Source organism: Cinclus cinclus, chromosome 25 (genome assembly GCF_963662255.1).
Source record: "Cinclus cinclus chromosome 25, bCinCin1.1, whole genome shotgun sequence".
Lineage (NCBI taxonomy): Eukaryota > Metazoa > Chordata > Aves > Passeriformes > Cinclidae > Cinclus > Cinclus cinclus.
In genome coordinates this window covers 4,194,956-4,215,069 of record NC_085070.1, presented here as the reverse complement: position 1 = coordinate 4,215,069, position 20,114 = coordinate 4,194,956, and the positions used below count along the sequence as shown (strand labels likewise).

General features: G+C 46.1%; 1 protein-coding gene across 1 annotated transcript in view; it reads right to left on the bottom strand.

Annotated features, from left to right (window-relative positions):
- CLMP (CXADR like membrane protein) overlaps positions 1 to 20,114 on the bottom strand; it is a 44,014-nt gene that overhangs the window by 2,489 nt on the left and 21,411 nt on the right. The window contains 5 exon segments of the mRNA XM_062508740.1: positions 237 to 378; positions 2,526 to 2,648; positions 3,377 to 3,544; positions 4,805 to 5,006; positions 5,652 to 5,809. Coding sequence (XP_062364724.1) covers positions 237 to 378; positions 2,526 to 2,648; positions 3,377 to 3,544; positions 4,805 to 5,006; positions 5,652 to 5,809 — 793 coding nt within the window.

Here is a 20,114-nt window from a genome sequence, read left to right as displayed (position 1 = left end):
AACAGTTGTTTGAGGTCTGTGCTGATTTGCCCGGGGGAGAGGAGGGGAGACTTCAATCTAATTTTCTGGAAAGTCAAGAAATTTGTCGGGTGATATTTCACCGAGACTTTAAGAGCTTTTTAGAACAACCTCTAAATACACTTAAAGCTGCTTATAGTTAGTTAAAACCGTGGTACAAAGACGTGAGAAACTGCGAGAAGGGAGTGTGGGAGGTCGGATTAAATAAAAGGTGTTACCTGATTTCATTCGGCGCCTCCTCTTCCTCGTATCTCTTCTTTTCTTTCCTCCTTATTGTCAGCCTCACCACCAGGAAAAGGAGGGAGAGCCCCACCACCACTCCACACACTGCCCCGGCGATCATGCCGATATTTTGTGCATCTGTTGTCCAAAAAACAAATTTATTTGTGACCCCTTGCTGTTGTGGTCAGGTTCTAGTCCCAGCATTGGGTATAACTCAGAACAGAACGCTGGAGTTTATTTTTCTAGGTGTGTCGCCACACAGAAGTTGAACCAGTTTATCTTCAGCTAAAGCTGAGCTGCCAGGGAGGGAAGCAATCACCTCTGCAAAGGTGAAACCACAAGTGCTGTACCTTCAGCTGTGGGCCAGAGTTGAAATAAGGAGGAAAAATCCTCTTCTAAATGTGAAAAAATACAGAAAATACCAAGGCAGGACAGCCCCCGTGTGAAACACCGCACCGAGCAGCACCCCAGAGGCACAGGAATGTTTGATCTATTTATTCATGTTGCCCCATGAGGATTTTGTTTTCCCCTCAACTCCCCTTGAATGATTGCAACCCGCTTCTGGAATGAATTACTCAAATGTGGGGGAAAAGTGACCCTGAGCGAGGGGGACAAAGGAGCAAAGGAAACCCTCCCGGGCAGGGAGGGCATTGCTCATCCAAACCAGCCAAGGTGATGAGAGCATTCCCCTTGGATTACGGGCCCCTGCTGATAGTTCGTGATATTTTTTGATAAAAGTGGTCAAGTTGGGCTTGGCTGGAAGTTGTTTCCTTAAGCTCAGTCCCTCCGGAGGGTTTAGCAAAGCCAAGTGAGGCTTTAAACCAGTTCAGTTCAATTGCAATAAAAGCTGCCTGGACGCTTTTACTTCACATGCCTGAGGCAAACCGGTTTTCCTTATTCCACATTCCAGTTATTTCAGGCTTGGCTAGGCAGAAAAATTCCAGAGCTCTGGAATCTCCAAGAGGAGACTTCATTGTTAGGAGTCTTATCGCAGCAGGTCCAGCTTTGAGATCTGCGGAACTCCATTGTTTGGGGTTGGGTGATAACCTCCACCCGGTTCCTGGCATGCAGATGTAAAGGACGCCCTGCCGAGAGCTGCACACACCTTTCGTGGGGTTCATCGAGGGATTCTGACCCCTGCTGTTCAGGACACGAATTGCTAAACCCGATTAAAACCAAACTATGTCAAAAATTAGTTTTTATCCTGCAAATTATTCCATGTCGCAGTCAGCCTTTCCAACTGCCTTTAGGTATTTTGCTGTCCCAAGTGCAACAAATTCATAATTTGGAGTGATGGAATATCCGCAGAGAAAATTCATACCTGAGAGTCACCTCGTGCAATCACTGCAGCCAGAAGAGCATCTAACTTATCATTTTCCTCGCTTGTATTTCACGAATCGTTCTGAATGTCAGTGTTTCTAACAGGCCCAGACATCTAAATTGATAAAACCATCATCTGGGCTCAGGTTGTGATGTTTTCATTTTAGGTGAGGGCTGCTGTGCGAATCAAAAGTGCAATAAATAAGAACTATTTAATGTGATTAAAGTATGAAAGGGCAAAGGAGCGGCACAGAATTTTCCAGGTGGGAGAACTGAGGGGCAGCGTGTCCCCGTGGAGCAGGGACGTGGTTCTGGGTGAAAGGAATGAGGAATTTGTCTTGACAAACTAACTGTGGATAAAACCAGCTCTGAGAGATAAAAGAAACAATGGGAAAGATCTCACCGCTTGATGAATGCAATGAGAGTTTCGTCTTTACAAACAAACGGTGTGTGTGCTGATAGGTGGAGTTAGGTACTGAGAGATGAAAGAAACAATGGGAGGAACTATAAATTCCGGAGGAATACCACTGAGTGATGGAAAAGGAAAAGACGAAAAAGAAAAGTTCGAAAAGGAAAAGGAAAAGGAAAAGGAAAAGGAAAAGGAAAAGGAAAAGAGAAAAGGAAAAGAAGAAAAGGAAAAAAGAAAAAGAAAAAGAAAAAGAAAAAGAAAAAGAAAAAGAAAAAGAAAAAGAAAAAGAAAGGTACACATTAGCAGGGGTTTGTGTTAGGTGATTTGGGAATCTGGACCTCTCAAGTACCTCAGCCAGTGAGGATAGGAGAGGAAATGTGGCTGGGAAATTGGGATAAATAGGAGGCTGCATCCTCTAAAAACTTGAGAGACCCCATTGGAAATGCCCCATGGCCTCTCTCTTTATTCGAATAAAGTCACAGGAGTGCTGTGTCTCCTCTTTGGACACAAGCCTGTGGTGTCTGTGGTTGATTTTCCTGCCCGGGCCGGTACTTACGCTGCACTGTCACCTGCACCGAGCAGCTCTCCTGCCCCGCCTCGTTGGTGGCCACGCACTGGTACAGCCCCGTGCTCGTGTGCGTGAGGTTCTTCAGCAGCACCTGCCCGGGGTTCGAGATGTCTGCCACGGGAAAAACACCACCGGGATGAGTGAGATGGAGAGAGAAACTTCAACTGCGGGGAGTGCACGGAGGCACAAATTGATCTGGGGGGGTCAAATCAACTCCAGGACAATGCACAGGGGGAAGGAAAGAAGAAAAAGGGGGAAAGAAAGGGGAAAGGGGGAAGAAGGGGGGGGAGGAGGAAAGAGGGGGAATGAATGGAGAAAGAAGAAAGAAAGAAAGAAAGAAAGAAAGAAAGAAAGAAAGAAAGAAAGAAAGAAAGAAAGAAAGAAAGAAGAAAGAAAGAAAGAAAGAAAGAAAGAAAGAAAGAAAGAAAGAAAGAAAGAAAGAAGAAAGAAAGAAAGAAAGAAAGAAAGAAAGAAAGAAAGAAAGAAAGAAAGAAAAGGGAGGAAATGGGGAAAGAAGGGAGAAAGAAGGGGGAAAGAAGGGAGAAAGGAGAGGGGAAAGAAGGGGGAAAAGAAGGGAAAGAAGGGAAAAGGAGAGGCAAAAAAGGAGGAAAGGGGGAAAGAAGGGAGAAGAAGGAAGAAAGAAGGGGGAAAGAGGGAAGAAAAAAAAAGGGGGGAAAAGAAGGGGAAAAGATGGAGCAACCCCGGGAAGGGGGGAAAAGAAGGGGGAAAAGATGGAGCAACCCCGGGTGCAGCCGCAGCAGTGGGAGGAGTGCTGGAGCATCACTGTCACCTCCACCCAGTGATCCCAGGGCTCGGAGGGAAGGAAAGCCCCGACTCACTGACTCTGGAGCCGGGCGGGAGGTGCTCGGCTCTCTCGTCCTCCTCGCTGAAGCGCTGCCAGCGGTAGGAGATGGGGGCAGTGCCCGAGGCGGAGCGGCACTGCAGGGACAGCTCCTTCCCTTCCAGCATCTCCCCCTCCAGCCAGCACTTGGGCTTGGAGGGTTTCTCTACAAGGAGCAGAAGACAGGTCATGCGAACACAGCGGAGTTTGCTCGCTGGAAACCCTTCCTTTGGCATTGAAACAACTTCCAAGAGCTGCCTTCCCTGGCACACGTTAAGGAGTCACGCCAGTGGTGGTTTTTAGGGGACTGAAACCCTTTCCTTTTCCTTTCCTTTCCTTTCCTTTCCTTTCCTTTCCTTTCCTTTCCTTTCCTTTCCTTTCCTTTCCTTTCCTTTCCTTTCCTTTCCTTTCCTTTCCTTTCCTTTCCTTTCCTTTCCTTTCCTTTCCTTTCCTTTCCTTTCCTTTCCTTTCCTTTCCTTTCCTTTCCTTTCCTTTCCTTTCCTTTCCTTTCCTTTCCTTTCCTTTCCTTTCCTTTCCTTTCCTTTCCTTTCCTTTCCTACTTTCCTAAACTTTCCTTTCCTTTCCTTTCCTTTCCTTTCCTTTCCTTTCCTTTCCTTTCCTTTCCTTTCCTTTCCTTTCCTTTCCTTTCCTTTCCTTTCCTTTCCTTTCCTTTCCTTTCCTTTCCTTTCCTTTCCTTTCCTTTCCTTTCCTTTCCTTTCCTTTCCTTTCCTTTCCTTTCCTTTCCAACTTTCCTTAACTTTCCTTTCCTTTCCTAAACTTTCCTTTCCTTTCCTTGCCACACAACAGAAGGATTTTAGGGGTTTAGCTGCCACCCCACAGCAGAGCTGGCTGGCTCAGCCATAGCAGTGACATTCTAACACTCTTCTCAGTGCAGCTCTATCACCACATTCCTCTTCCAGGCACAATTCTGAGAACATCTTTCCCTCCCTTTACTTCTCCAGTTCTTCCTTCTGCCCACAGCACCTTGCAGGCCGAGGGATCGCAGAGTGTGTGAAAAGCCAACAATAAAGTGAAATCAGGGGAGGGAAATGCCAGCCCCAGCTGCTCATTTGTCACCTCCAAGGGCTGGGGTCAGGTCGGGGCGCTGGGACATGAAGTGCCCGGCCCCAGCTGGAGGTGTGGGCAGGGTGAGATAGAATATCAGCCTGCTTTGGATGGTGACATCATAGCAGTCAGTTGGAAAGAATGGGCTTGCATTTAATCACACCAACCTCAGACCAGATCTTTAGGCTCTTCCTGTGGCCTGTCCTTTGCCAAAAACTGCAAAGGCAGATATAAACTTGGGGACTGAAACCTGATCTTGAGGTGTCTTTGTGTATTTATACCCTGCTGAAGCAAATCTCTCCCCAGGAAGTGAGTCTGGATTTCTTCTTTTCCCTTTGGGAGAACAATAAACTGTCCTTACCTACGACCTTGAGGGTGATGCGAGCCCACTCGTACTGCCCAGCGTTCTTGACCTTGCAGATGTATTTCCCTGCATCGCTGGACTGCAGGGAGATGATTTGTAAGGATGCATCTCCAGCAAGGAAGTTGGAGGTGAAGGAGACACGGCCCTTCTGCTCCTCGTTCAGGTCATCATAAACACGGCCTCCAGAGTAGGTGATCACCTGAGAGCAGAGCAGACACTGAGCTGTTGTTTATTTTCAAGTGGAACAACAAATCCAAGCATTTCCAGGAGCTGCACATCCCGGTTAAGGATCACACAGGAAGCCTGGGGCACGGTGGGAAAGCAAACCTGGGGTTGTACCCTGAGAATGATGCAAAAAGTGTATTTATTTCTGCTGGAGATTTATACTGGGCACTTACACGAGTGTCAAAACAGCCTCAGTTTGTGCCACAATGCATCAAAGCAGTCTGGAGGTTTGGCAGTGCAAATTTGAGTCACTGCAGACCTGATTTTTATATGAGCTGAACCGCTGTGTTTTGTACTGAAACCGAGGATTCCAGAGCTGGGCCTGCAAAATCCAAGGTTATTTTGAAAGCCTGAAGTGCATTTCTGAATTCGATCTAATGAAGACTGACTATATTTAAAAAAAAAAACCAAAAATCCATTGCAACACAACCCGTCCTGACACAGCGCGTGTGGATATCAAATAACTTTTCCGCGTTCTAAATCTCTCTAAATCAGCTCTGTTTTCTAAACATTGCTCTCATCATCAGAATAACCTGCAAAGATCATCACAGGCGTGCTGTTAAACCGAGGGCTGGTGGCGTGAAGGCAGAAAGAAAGTGATTTTTCTCAGCAAACCCACCGCTTTCTGCACGGTCTCGGAGATGTGCAGCAGCCACTCGATGTCCAGGCTGCCCTGCTCCAGCAGCCCCAGGCGGTGGTGGCAGGGCAGGGTCACGTTTTCCTCAGCCACTCTCTTGAATTCAGTCTGAGCCTCGCAGAGCCAAACAGAACAGCAAGCTGCAAGACAAACACCGGTGCTCAGAGGCCAGGGTGCATCTCTGGTGGATATTTTTATTTTTTTTTATTCCAGAAATCTGTTGGTTTTTTTTCCTGTGCTTTCTGCCACTGATCCATTGGAGAACACTGCTTTTGACCTGAGGCCTTGGAGAAGGCTTCCAAATGTGAGTGATGGAGTTAGAATCACTGGCGTGTAGTTAAATGGAAGTGTGTGATTTCACATGGTGAAAGGTTTTTAATTTGAGGTTTTTATCGTATTGTAACAGGTATTGCGACAAAATGGAGGATTTTGGATGGTGTCTCCTTCCAATGTTCTCCCTTCTTCTTCAAAATTTCACTTAGCAGTTTCTGGTTGGACAGTCAGTGCTGCACTGAGGGTCACAGGAGTTTGCTTCTTGGGTCAAAAGTATAAATAATGTAGGTGTTAATTAAACTGATCAGCTTTAAGAGACCTTGCAGCTAAGTTCATGTTCATTTTGCTCACTTCTAGCTACCAGCTAGAAGTGTTGCTGAACTCTCTGTACTTTAGATAATATTTAATGAACAACCAGGCCTGAACATGAAAAAATTGGAGAAAATTCTCCGTGATTTTTAGTTCTGGCTCTGAGTGAAAACAGAAGAAACTTCAAACAAACCACTAATTAAGTGGTGCAAACACCACCCCGTTACAGTTTTTTCCTGGATTCTTCCTCATTTTCTCCACAGCATCCAAGCAAACCCCCAGCTCTGCTCCCTGCACAGATTGCAGCTGATTTAAGGAGACATCTCAACAAACCCAGGCATTTTCACACTGATACCTAAAAATGAGCAGATGGCTTCACACTCCTGAGCTGTCAATGCTCGAGTGGCACCCACACCCTCTGCACACTCCAAATTCCAGATAACCTCCCCAGCTCTGCCCTCACCTCTTATTACCTCATTTCAAAAGCAGTATTTCCACCCAGAAAAGCTTCAATTTATCCCTTCATCAGTCTGACAAAGGCTTGGAGTCTCTTCCCTGACACCAGATGATATTTATGGATTTCAGAAATAAGAAATCAGCCTGGGAAGAAGGGGGTTAAAATTAAGAAAATCGTGGGATAAGTAAGCTTGGGAAGTAACTTTGAATAGCAATGAAAAAAAAATAAAAATATATATATATATGTATATATATGAAGGGAAGTTTCAAGCAAACCCGCTAGAGGGAAGCAGAGCCCTTGGAATGTCAGACAAAATCCCCCAAAACGAGCCTGAACGCCCTAAAACCTGGCCCAGGAAATGATGCACCGCAGGGAAACGGGATGTTCAGCCAGCCCCGCATGAGGCACTGGCTGCTCGGTTTTTTTATTCTGCATCCCTGGAAAACTGGACAAAAATCCATGATCCGTTCTTGGCTTTGCCCATGTCCGGCTTGTAAACGTGGACTCACCATGGAAAGTTCAAACTCAGTCAGAACTGACCCCCAAGAGCAGAGGAAGGGAAGGTTACAGCACTGGGTCAGGGATCCCCCAGGTCAAAATCAAAAATTTCCCAACCCAATTTCCGTGGAGCACCGATGCCATTTGCCTTTGGGGTGTAAATCTTCACAGGGCACTGGTGTTCTGAAGTTTTGTAGTTTACAAAAACCTTAAACCATTAATTTCCCTTTTTTTTTTAATTATTATTTTTTTCCTTCCTGTGAAATGAAGTGGGAGGAAATATTTTGCTTCCCGAGCCAAATATTGCGAAACTGCTGGAAATTGGTGAAGTTTAGAGAGCACTGAAAGTCCCGCGTGTGACTGAGCACACAATTCTGGGAGGACAGAGCAGGAGCATAAGAGTTGCACAGGTTGGATTAATTTCTATACTCTTTATATACTTTCATGCTATTTAAACAGTAGATCCTGAACCTTCGAGTGAAAAACAGACAATTCACATCCAACATGATGCTCCCTCATTTTCCCCCCATTTCTTCAGAACCAACTTTTAGAAAATTCCTTCTCTTCCTGCTCCATGCTCAGATCTGCCTCGGAGTTGCCATGACCATCCCTCAGCTGCTGAGATGTGGATAATTAATTTATCTTGATCAAGAATTACCACCTACTGCATTAAATATCCAGAATTTTAGGACAGGTGGAGCCTCCAGCTCTCCTCCTCAAGTGCTGGCAGTGAAAGCTCCTTTCCATCCACGTTAGCTGCTTTCTTTAAAGGGAAAAGCAATCCCTTTTATCACTGGATTCGCTGCTCTCAAAGCTCCATCTGCCAAATACAATTAGAATTCCTGCCCAGGACGAATCCAGCTTTTCCCTGGAGCTCACGTTGCTGCGGGCTGCCCTCATTAGCGCCGACGCTGCTCCACCACTGATCAATAACCTTAATTTAGGCACCACAACAGGGACATTCACACAACATTTGCAACATTTTCCAAGCCCTGTGGAGCTCTGAGGGCTCCTGCATAATCTCGCAGGTGTTCTGTGTTTTACAGCTTAGTCCTGCTCGAGGTTTTTCGTGTAAAAATACAAATATTTTGCTTATTATGACAGAGTTTTCATTCCTTTCTGGTTTAGCCGGGCTGGGTTTAGCAGAGCTCACATTTTAGAAGGATTCTTGCTGCTCCCAGGAATGTATCAAATATATTTCAATATATATCAAATATATATCAATATCTGTGGATTTGAGGGGGAGCCCTGTGCCTACAAACTCATCTAAATGGGGAGAAAAACCGGGGAGACATCCAGTGGAATAGTGACAAATTCCTACAGCACCTCATATTTTTTCAAAGAATCTGAAAAAATTTGGAGCTGATTTATCACTGAACCAATAACCAAACTCACACACCGTGCAAACTTTTCTGTAATATTATTAGAAAAAAAAAACCAAACCTCATTTAAAACCCCCTGATTTGTCTCTTTAACCATTATTAATGCTTTACCAATGTCTAAAAATTCCCAAGGGAGTTTAAATTTTGCAGATTCTCTAGACAGGAGTCTCACTTCATTTCCTCCCAGTCCTCCATATGTCGAAAGGAAGAAAAAACAACTTCTTATAATAAACCAACATAAGAGCCAGGTAGAGAAATTACCCACAAAAAATCACAGGAACCCTCAACATGAAGAAATCTCATGTTTTCCACAGATTGGGTTGGGTCTTGCTGCAGCAGACAGGGATGAAATGGTGAATTAGGTTTAGACACGTGCAGGAATTTATGGTATATGAGAGAAAAAAGAAGCTAGAAACAGATGCAGGTCCCTTCCAGGTTTTATTATCCAAAGAAGAATAAACTCCCTGAAGTTGTATTTGTGTAGGTGAGGCCTTGCAAGGACAGTTCCAAACAAATGAGATGGTTTTTAACCATTTTCTCACCTCCCCAGCTGAAGTTTCATTTTAAAGACTGCCAGGGAAGGGAATATCTGCCCCTTCCAGCAGCACTGCCCAGCACACAGTGGCTGGGTTTTATTTATTCCTTTTTGGGATAGGGGTTTATTGATCCCTTTGGGGGATAGGGGTTTATTTATCCCTTTTTGGGGGATAGGGGTTTATTGATCCCTTTGGGGGATAGGGGTTTATTGATCCCTTTTTGGGGGATAGGGGTTTATTGATCCTTTTGGGGGATAGGAGTTTATTGATCCTTTTGGGGGATAGGAGTTCATTGATCCCTTTTTGGGATAGGAGTTCATTGATCCCTTTTTGGGATAGGGGTTTATTTATCTCTTTTCTCTTCCAAACCTTCCCTCACAAAGCTCTGCAGCCCTGGGTGGCCTCAAGGGCTGGATCCTGCACACAATGGATGAAAAAAAGGGATGATTTTCCCAGAAATCACATCCAAAAGTCATGCCACATTTCTGCAGGCTCCACAGTTCTTGCCCAACAAACCCTGTTCCCCTTTCCACATCCTGTGGGCAGCTCTGTGTGCTGTCAAGAATTTGGGAATCGCTGCTTTTGGCTTTACTCATCTCCCATCCCATGACTCCAGGAGGAGGTGGGATTGGTTTTCCTGCTTATCCCAACTCTATTTTTTTTTTTTAAATGCTTTTGGAAGTGTTTGCCTGAAGGCTTTGGGTGGCAGAGCAGAGGGGAGGAGCAGGGACCCGGTGTGACTGTTCCCTGCATTGCTCCCGGGACAATAACTCACCCCACACCCGGCAGACCAGGACAACCATCCTCTCATCCCTCCCCCTGCAGAAATCTCCAAGGAAAACACAGCAACAAAGCTTTTAATCGAGCCCTAAACCATCCAGACAGTGCCCAGGTTGACCAGAGGAAGGACTCAAAGGGGTTTTCAGCCCTCTCAGCCCCTTCTGCGTCGAATGCATGGCGGAGTTTAAATTAAAAAAAGAAAATAAAATATGGACAACAGGCTGGATCCCTCAGCAAAGATGTCAGGCTTGAGGAATTCATCAGAACTCATTTCAACATTTTAAGGACTTCTCATTGTGAGTGCGTGTCATAAAAGGGTTTGAATTTCAGCAGAGCCAGCCCTTTGAAATGGGTGCGGAGGGAAGGAGCCTGTGCAAGGCAGCAAGCAGCAGATGCTGAGGGAACTGAGACTGTGCTTGTCCTTCTCACAAATTCTGTCCCCCCAAAGCAGTGTTTTCAAGCCTGAATCCTCCCAGGATCCCACATTTTCATGTCCATGCTGTGCTGAAGCCCCGAGTGTTTCCATACCCATTACAATTATATGTATGTACACGCACCCCCACATATCCCAACATCAAATATACATTACCAGACAAGCAGAATCAAAGGGGAAATAAATGCTTTGCTGACATTTTTATTTGTAGGCAAATTCCCATCCTAAAAGCTAAAGAGCTTCCAGACTTGAATCTTTCATTAGGTTCAGAAGGTTTGAATTAGGGAGCAATGCTAAAAATAGATTCTGCTATTTAAAAAGTAATAGGTTGTGCTGTATCACTTAACTGCTGGAATTAGGAGGAACGGCCTAGAAAATATTCAGAGAATCAAGATAACAGAAACACACAATAATCCTTTGTAAGCTTAGCCCAAGCCATACCTACACCAAGCTCACTTAAAATGTGAATATCCAGAACAGGTTTTCAAAAATTTCAGCTTCTTCAGGAACATCTGTGCACTTTGTCCTTCCGCAACGCTTTTTATGATTTATTTTGGCTTTGTATCAAAGATGAGATTTGCAACAGAATATTCCTGATGTCCAGAAATGCAACCTGTAATTTTCCTGCAGCTCCAGACATCGGAAGTGACTCAGGAAACGCCTGGAGTCTGCTGCTGAGGAAAACTTTCCTCCACACACCAGCGAGAGCAGGAATTCCAGCGGTGTCCACACTCAGTTTGTGCCCTGTCTGAACAATTCCCAGCTCACCTGTGATGGGTGCTCTGCCTGCTTTTGTTCATTAAGATCAAAACCTTTCCTGGGTTCAGGTGTGACAGGAACAGAGAGCAAGCCCTGGTGTCAGGGCACATCTCATCCTCCCTGCAACGGGACCTGTGCCCTGCAGAAGAGTTCTCCGGTGCATCATTCTGTGGCATCCTCCTAAAAGTCATCCTCACATCTGTCTGACTCCTTGGAGTGAAAATGGGATCTTTCCAAGAAGGAAGGTTTGTTCCTGTGGTTCTGACTCACCCACTCTTCCCAAAATCCCTGCTGTTGGAGAAAATACCTCAGTGCCTGCAGAAATCCCGTGGTCTAGCTGCTCTCAGCCAGACCCGAACTGCTGAAATACTTCATTTTAATAAAAACAACCCAAGTAAGCAAGAACTTCCTACTCAGATCAGCCCAGAGAGAATGAACATCCACAGAACTACACCAGAGTGTTCCTTCAGCTGGATAATCCCTTCTTTTGACTCACTATTCTGTGCTGAAATCAAAGTATCTGAAAAAAATGTGTCCAAATGTGGCATGTGCAGGAATAATATGTTTGGGAGTTAAAACCAAACAGGACAGTGAGCCATGTTGCAGCTGGGAACCACTCCCTCGTGCCAGGAATTTGAGACATTTCACATCTGTTGGAGTCTCATCTTGCTGGAGTCTTATAGGAAATTATTTGCTAAGTTTCTCTATGAAAAAAAACAAGAGCTTGCCCCCCATGCAGCGCTAACGAGAAAAACCCTGAGCGTTTTGCAATCAGCAGATTCAGAATTTTAGCTGCTGGAGCAGGAGGCTGACAATGACTTTTATGGCCAAGGAATTACATCTGGAGTCAAACTCGCAGGGCTGCTTGCGTGGCTTGGGAGCTGGAGCACTGAAGTGCTGAACACACCGCAGACGAGTCCCACGCTCAAGGGTTTAAGGTTCAGTGGGCCTTAAAATTAAACTCTTGAGAAACCAAACGTCTTCCCCCGCCGGTGCTGCTCGGAGCAATGACAGACACAGGCACACAAAGGCTTTTACATCCCCTTGGACTCTCTTCCCAGCTTTTGCTGCGGGTAAAGCGGGACGAGGGAAAGCTGTGCTGTTCTATCCCAGAGTTACGAGGAGAACCCAAAAAGGTCGACAGCCCCAGTCATGCTGAGACCACACCAGCCCTAACAGTTACCCTGACAGCATTTCAGGCCAAAATAAACAGCCGGCAGCGTCTCCTTGCAGACAGCTCTGCCGCATTCCTTGCACGAGGGACGAGAGGCCGGCGCTCTCCCGAGGGTCGTTCAGGGAGCGCGGGCTGTGCCCCGGGACATCTGCTCGCTGTGTTCCTTGGCTGGCACACACACATTCAGGCCGAGGGCTGCCTTCTGCAGAGGCTCTGCTGCTCCCCCCGACCGCGGGCTGGCCCCAGCACGCTGCCTGCAGCCGCCTCCCCTCCGCCCGCCTTTGGCTGCAGGAATTTGGTTGTGAAGCGAAAGGGTCCCAAATACCAGAAACACCAGATAAGAGACGGCTCCCACCCCCAAAACAGGCTGCGGTGAAAGAGAGGGGTCAGGCCAGGCCCATCCCCATCCCCACAGCGCTGCAGAGCCTCTGGAATTGGAACCACATGTGCTGAGGCCGGGGGAGGCTGTGCAAACAGAGAGCACCCGGGGAGAGTCCTGCACACAGCCGAGCTTCCAAGTGGTGACGCGGAGTGTTTGGAATTGAGGCTGCAGAGGAATGAGCAGAAAAAACCAGCATTGCACAGAGCAAAGCCTCTGGTTTTTAGAGGTTTGCAGCACTGAGCAGGATTTGGGCTGGAATTGGGCTGGAATTGGGCTGGTGATGCTTTACCAGCAGAAATACCACCAGTGCCCAGCAACCCCTCCTTTGGAAATCTTGGATGAGCCAGGGGAGGGGTGTGGGGTGGCTTTACCAGCACAGCATCAGTGCATGCCCTGTGTGAGTAAATTCACTGTCCCTGATGTCTAAATGGGGTGTTTCATCAAATGCCCCCAGCAGAAAGCGTTCAATATTCCTCAGGGAAATCTTAAGGATTCCTTTGTGGATTGAGGACAAGTGAAAAACTAGTCCTGCAGTACCCAGTGACCACATGCACCTGGAAATCTTACCTGCAACAAAAAGGCAAACTTCTGTCTCTGAAAAGGCCAGAGTTATCTTTCATCACCAACCCACATCGAATCCAAAGTCTGGAGAGCCTTGGGAATATCAGAACAAAAAGCATTGAAGCACTCCCTTAGCCAAGGAGCTTCCCAGGCAGCCAGCAGCTCTGGAGGTGCTTTCTTTCCTCTCACTGCACTTTAAAAAACCCAGTGCAAGCAGGAGATTCTGGCTTTCCATCCCTGGAGTCTCAAGAACATAAAACAAGGCACCAGCACTGACTCTCTCAATTTAATGGTTCACAGAGTGCCTGTGCACAGCAATGTGTGAAATCCCTTTGCCTTTGGTCCAGGCAATTTTATCAGGGGATGGGTCCAGGTGTCTCCTGTTTCCAGCAGCAGCTCAGCCAAGCCTTTCAGCTGGCAGTGTGTCACTGCAGATCTCAGACACCTGCAGGGAAGAAGCACCAATGGCTGTCTGATATTCCCTTTTTCCCCCCAAGTATCTGTGGGTTGCTTTTTGTACCTTAAAGATCTGAAGGCAAGAAAACCTGATCATTCCATCCCTAAACATCAAAAATTTCACTCCTTTCGCCTGGTTTCAGAAAGATTAAGAGGAGGAAGATGGTTTCAGTGATAATTTCTAGGATTTCTTTTGTCTGAGGAATTTTCTTAGGCTTCAGTCTCCCAGGGAATCTCTTGTTGCTGTCAGTTCAGAGACGCACAAATGAAGGCACACAGAAATGAAGTTCTCTGCCCAAGGCAGACACGGAGCAGAATCCAGAATACAAACCCAAAGAGACAGCAACAAAACTGTTTTCAAAGCAGTATTTGTCCATCAGATCTTCCCTCGCCCACTTTGAAATCCAAGGAGAAGATTGCATCAGCTAACTCTGAAAATTGAGGAGATTGGAAGAGATTTGACAGGTTGATAAGGATTCCCAATAAAAATGTTATTGTGCTGAGGATTCCCTCTCCCTTTTTTATCACTTTGCTTCAAGCTGTAAGATTTCAGTCAGAAGGCTGGTTCACAACTGGTTGTGCTTTTCTGCTGCTTGGTGTCCTGGAAATTCAGCTTGTTCCAAACTTGCCCAAAAAGGGACCAGGAAACTCAAGGTGAGCTTCATCCCTCCCTGCAGGAGGGAATGGAGGCAAGAACTGGGGACTTCATCCACCCCAGTTTGTTCCTTTGGCTCCATTCCCTCTTGTGATCTGGGAAATGTAAATAACATCTGCAAACCCCACAAAACCTGCTTTCCTGCAAGGAATTTGAATTCTTTCTATTTGCTGTTCCAACGGATTCATTTTGTCTTCAAAAATTCCCGGTGTTCTGGAGCCAGAATTGCCACGAGAAGCCACGAAAATATTTGGCTGCTCCTTGCAGCTTTCCCTCAGATCCCATTCCCAGCAGAGCTGGATGCAGTTTGAACTCCCTGCTCAGCCCATCCCTGTTACCTCCACGGGATGTTCAGTTGTGGGCTCCTAATTGCACATAACAGGCTCTGACATCTCACTTACCCACTACAAGCACCACTAATATGATACAAAATGAATGCCTAATGTATTAACACTCTGTCACTTTTCATCTCTGCTCAGCCTCAAACCCTCGGCCACAGCTGCCCTAAGGCACAAAAGGAACAGCGGCAGCTCCTCCCCTTCACCCCCAGAAGTCTTGTAAGGGAGATCAAAAACTCTGCAAGGCTTCAGAGATGGAGCCAAGGTGCGACCTGCAGGGGCTGAGCTGCAGCAGCTTCACTCAGAGTAGTGATGCTCACACTGATGGGTTTTTGGGCTACCTAAAAACAGACGTCAGACAACATTAAGATAATAGAAAGCAGTTCTGTTTATTGAATTACTCAGGTACATTTAGGGCAGACAAAGCCCCCAGGGGCTACACCCAAAATGGACAATGGCTCACAGGGTTTCACACTTTGATAAGTTTGGTCCATTTGCAGATTGGGGTTCATCTCCCAATGACAGCTCCAGGTAATGAAGTCATTTAGCCCAAGTTTGCTCCCCCCAGTCACTTTTGTTTCCATCTCTCAGGGCTGGGACAGTGAGGTGTCCTTGACTGCCAGGCCTGGAGAGGAATTGTTGTGTGTGCCCAAAATGGGAGAGCAGCAGCTCACACTGGGTATGGAGTTCAGAGTTCTACACTAAAGAACTGCAGGGTTACAAATGGATATAGGAAAATAGAAAAGCTAAAAATCCTAAGGCATCAGCACTGTCAATCCACTGCTGGCAGCCTTTATCTCCTCAATTCTATTGCAGGCAGGATCAATTATTTTGTATTAATCCAGAGGTAAGAAAATTAAAGGAACCTCATTCTTCAATCCTCATCTTTCACTAGCTTTAGTAAGAACCAGAAATTCAAATAAAGGATGGAGTTTTTAATTTTCATCTCTGAGGTTCAACTCCCTCCCTGCAATTCCCCTGGAGTTTGGAACTGCCCCGTCCCAGCTGCAGGCAGACTCTGAGAATACGAACAGCTTTTCTCTCACTTTTTCCACTGTTAGCAGAGTTTGAGGCATCTGGACATCACACTCAGAGCGGAGGTGGAGCTCGAAATGCAGTTTGTGAATCAGCACTGCCAGTGGGGATTACTGAGGAGAGCAATCCCATTCCCTAAAAGTGGGAACCTTTCCCACTGGAAAGGCTGGAAGGGACCCCCAGCTGCATTGCAGGGAGCTGGAACCTCCCAGGGAATTCACTGCAGCTCTGCACAGCCTGTGTGAGCTCACTCTGCGCTGAGCACGGCACGTGGAGAGGCCTTGTGCTCCAAAAGACCCCAAATAGCATTTACAGGCCCAGGACTGGACTGAACACTGTACCCCTGAGAACTTTAAAATGAGACAAAACACAGTTTGGAAAGAATTCTCATTGCGCCGCTGCTGCAAGTGATCCCAAAATCCTGAAATTCAGGAAAACTCAGACCCAGGATGCAAGGAAATGTTATTTAACACAAAGTGTGACAGTCTCCTGCATATTTATATTTATATTTATATTTATATTTATATTTATATTTATATTTATATTTATATTTATATTTATATTTATATTTATATTCATAATATTTATATTTATTTTGTTTTGGGTTTTTTTTGTTTGTTTTTTGTTGTTGTTTTTTTGGTTGGTTGGTTGGTTGTTTTTTTGTTTGTTTGGTTGGTTGGTTTTGGTGACCCAAGGTGTTCTGCAAGACAAGAGCCAGAGAAAAAAGGGATTCTGCTCCCAAGGATTCCAGCCTGGGAGCTGAGGGCCAAATTCCAACTTCTGGATCCATTCCACTTGACAACAGCCCATAACCCTAAAAAGGACACAACCATACACAATAAAAAGTGCAGCAACACTGCTGCAGCCTAAGAAACAGCCTAAGAAAATGAAGAAACATTGAAATTTTCTTTTTTTTTTTTTTTTGCTTTTGTCAAAATTTTGAGAGATTTAAAAACATCTGGGAAATCATGTTTGTTTGTTTTGTTTTTAAATCATATTTATTGGTTGGCTTTGGGGTTTTTTACTTATTTATTTAGAAACCTGTGCAGTTGTAGATGTGGATGTATCAAAATCCTGACCTTTAAAAGTTCAAAGCGTGAGTTAAGTCACCAAATAAAACGTCATAAGGACTAAAACAGAAAGCAGCTTCATTTCCCTTTCCTCAGAAAGAATCTCAAATTACAACTTTTCAATTCCAATTTTAGCAACCTGCCAAAAATACAGGTGAGACGACCGAAAAAGAAAGCTTTGCTATTCCTTGAGGTAAAATAAAACCTGCAGAGTGTTGGGGGGCACAGAGAGGGATGATGCTCCAGAGGCAGAGAGCTCAGTCCACCACTCTGAGCTCACTCCTCACGGTCACACCTGATTGTTTCACTTTTCGGGATGAGCTTGGCAAGGCAGCAGATGTTCCTCCCTGCCCACCACGGGCTCCCCTGCCAGCAGCCGAGATGTTACACGGATTTCTCGTGTTTGCAAATACCAAGGGTCCTGCAGAGCCGCCGGGTCTGTGAAAGCCCAGGGCCATGGCTGGGGGGGACCCCGAGCCTGGAGATTTTGAGCATCGCGCCTGCCAAATGTTCCTGTGACCTTTGCTGGGAAAGAGCAAAGAGGTTCCCTGGCACAGGAAACCTCAGAGAGGGATGCCCCGAGTCGGCCTGGAGAGGCAGAGCCCTTTGGAAGGACAGGAATTGGGGATCTGCCTAAAAAACCCCTGGCTAAGAGCTAGAGCGCATCACAGAGCCCTGGGGAGCCAGCACGAAGCTTCCAGGCTCTGAGCAGGGTTGGGAGTGGAGGAGGAGGAGGGTGAGAATTGGATTCAGGCAGCAGTTGAACCATTCTGCTGACTGCATGTGAAAAGGTCAGGCATGTGATGGGGAAACACGCTGCAAAGGTCAGGGGAAGGTGGAGGACAGAGGCCAGGAGGAACGGGGGGATCCCAGGACCAGCTCCACCACCAGCCTGGGTTCCCACCCTCCTTCCCAGTCTTGAAACCATCCTGAAACCATCACTGAGCTTTTGCCGTGTCCTGAGTCACACTGAGGTCCCCACCACACTTGACCGACTGATGTCCTCAGCACCAAGAAGGGTTTTAGCCACATCCCTGACTTATCACAGAGCTGATGCTGAATAAATATTGGAAGGTATAGGAGAAAACAAAAACCAGACTGCACTGCACTGTTCCCTTCTTGGGAACAGCTATTTTGGATTTTGTTTGATCAAAACATCATCTCGTAAAGCCACTTCTTTTGCTGCCAACAGATGTCCTGGTTTACAATACAAGATATATATTCTATTACCATCTGATAAGGGTGATCATCCTTATCTCTGTGGGAAATGTCTCCTGTTAATGGCCCATCAATGATAAGGGTGATCATCCTTATCTCTGTGGGAAATGTCTCCTGTTAATGGCCCATCACTGATAAGGGTGATCATCCTTATCTCTGTGGGAAATGTCTTCTGTTAATGGCCCATCACTGATAAGGGTGATCATCCTTATCTCTGGGGAAGTATCTTCTGTTAATGGGCCATTGAGTCCCACTGTATAACTGATAAGATTCCATCATCCCATTGGGAGATGCTCCAGCCAGGAGGACGAGCCAAGCCTTTCCTACCTAGATAAAAACTGAGGTTTAGAACGCCAAAGGCAGCCTTTTCCCACTGGATTCCAGAGGAAGAACCAGGTTTTTATCCACATCATCGCTGGAGCCTTTGGAGGAAACTGCACCAGCCCCCTGACTGACAGGGTATCAGGTTGTATTCTGACTCTGACAGTCGTTTTATTATTGCACGTATTTTGTTTTTTTTCTCTTTTTTTCTCTTCCCTATTAAAAATTGTATTACTGACTTGAAGTCTCACTGGTTTTGCTTTTCAAACCAGTACAACAGAGTACCTGTAACACCTGCCATAAACTGAGGTCTCAGTTTTACCAGAAGCGCTTCAGAGCCTCAGGACAGAGGAGTTCCGAAGGAACCTCCCAAGAAACTCCAATCCAAAGTCAAGCAGGCACTCAGCCCCTTGATCACCTTTGTGGCCTTTAGCTGGACTCATTCCAGTATTTATCTCACACTGCGGAGCCCCAAACTGGGCAGTATTTTACTGAAGTGAAAAGAGAACATTAAGCTCTGATGCACGAGTTGGGTTTCCTGGACAAGCCTCAGCTTCTCTGATCTCACTTCTGTCCTCTCCAATCTGTGTAAGAAAAGCTGCAGTGCCTCGGGGGGGAATGTGTAAAGCTGACAGAGGGAACAAGAAAATTAAAGGAATCAGAGCTCAGATGTGGATGAGAGAAATCCTAAACAGGGGAATCCCAGTCACATTTTAGGGGGAAAAAAATCACGATGAGAACAAAGACTGGGAAAAGGGCTCACAGGTTGTGGAATCAGCATCCTTGGGGCTGTTCCAAACTGGACTGGCTGAGCTGGCCCTGCTTTGAGCCAGACACCCCCAGAAATCCCTTCCAATTTACACTGTTCTGTGACAAGCTCCATGTCTGCGGTCACAGGCAGATCCAAGAGAGTCAAATCCCACTCTGCAAACCTTCAGCTTTCCCTGCACCTTCTAGACTGGCCCCAAGAGGCACAGAAAGCTCTTCTCCCACTGCACAGAAGTGCCCCACTCGGTCTCAGCCACAGTGGCAGCTCAGGCAGCTCCCAGCAGGGACCAGGGGGCTCCCTGATGAGCTCCAAACCCAGCCTGGGTGGTCTGTGGGACACCTGAGCTCACAACGCGAGGAATTCTGCCTCTTCCCTGCTGAAATTCAACTAATTCAGCCTCTTTCTGTGCTGAAATTTGTTTAATTCAGCCTCTTCCCTGCTGAAATTTGTTTAATTCAGCCTCTTTCCCTGCTGAAATGTGTTGAATTCAGCCTCTGTTTGCACTGCCAGTATCTGTGAGCAAGTCTCAGCTGTCCCCACGTTCACTCCAGGACCATCTTTTTCCCAACTTGTGGAAAGAAAAACAAAGAAGTCAGTGATCAGATCCATCACCTGAAATTGTTTTATGATTCTGCAAGTACAAACATCCATGAAATGTTGGGGTTTTCCCGATATTTACTTGGGCAGCACTGACATTTCAAGGTGTCAGAAAAATGACACCTTAATTAATAAATCATGAACTGGCCACAGAGCAGCACAAAAAGGGGCACAGAATGTGCAAATATTAAGGTTTTTACCTTAACAGAGTATGTGATATTATTCAAAGATTTGATTTAGGGAACTGAGGCAAGAAGTGGGGAGCTCAACCAACCCACTTTGCTTCCTTTGGCTCCAATCCCTCTTGTGATCTTGGGAATGCAAATAACCCCAGGTTTACATCTGCAAACCCCACAAAATCTGCTTTCCTGCAAGGAATTTGAATAATTGCAATTTACTGTTCCAACGGGTTCATTTTGGCTTCCAAAATTCCCAATGCTCT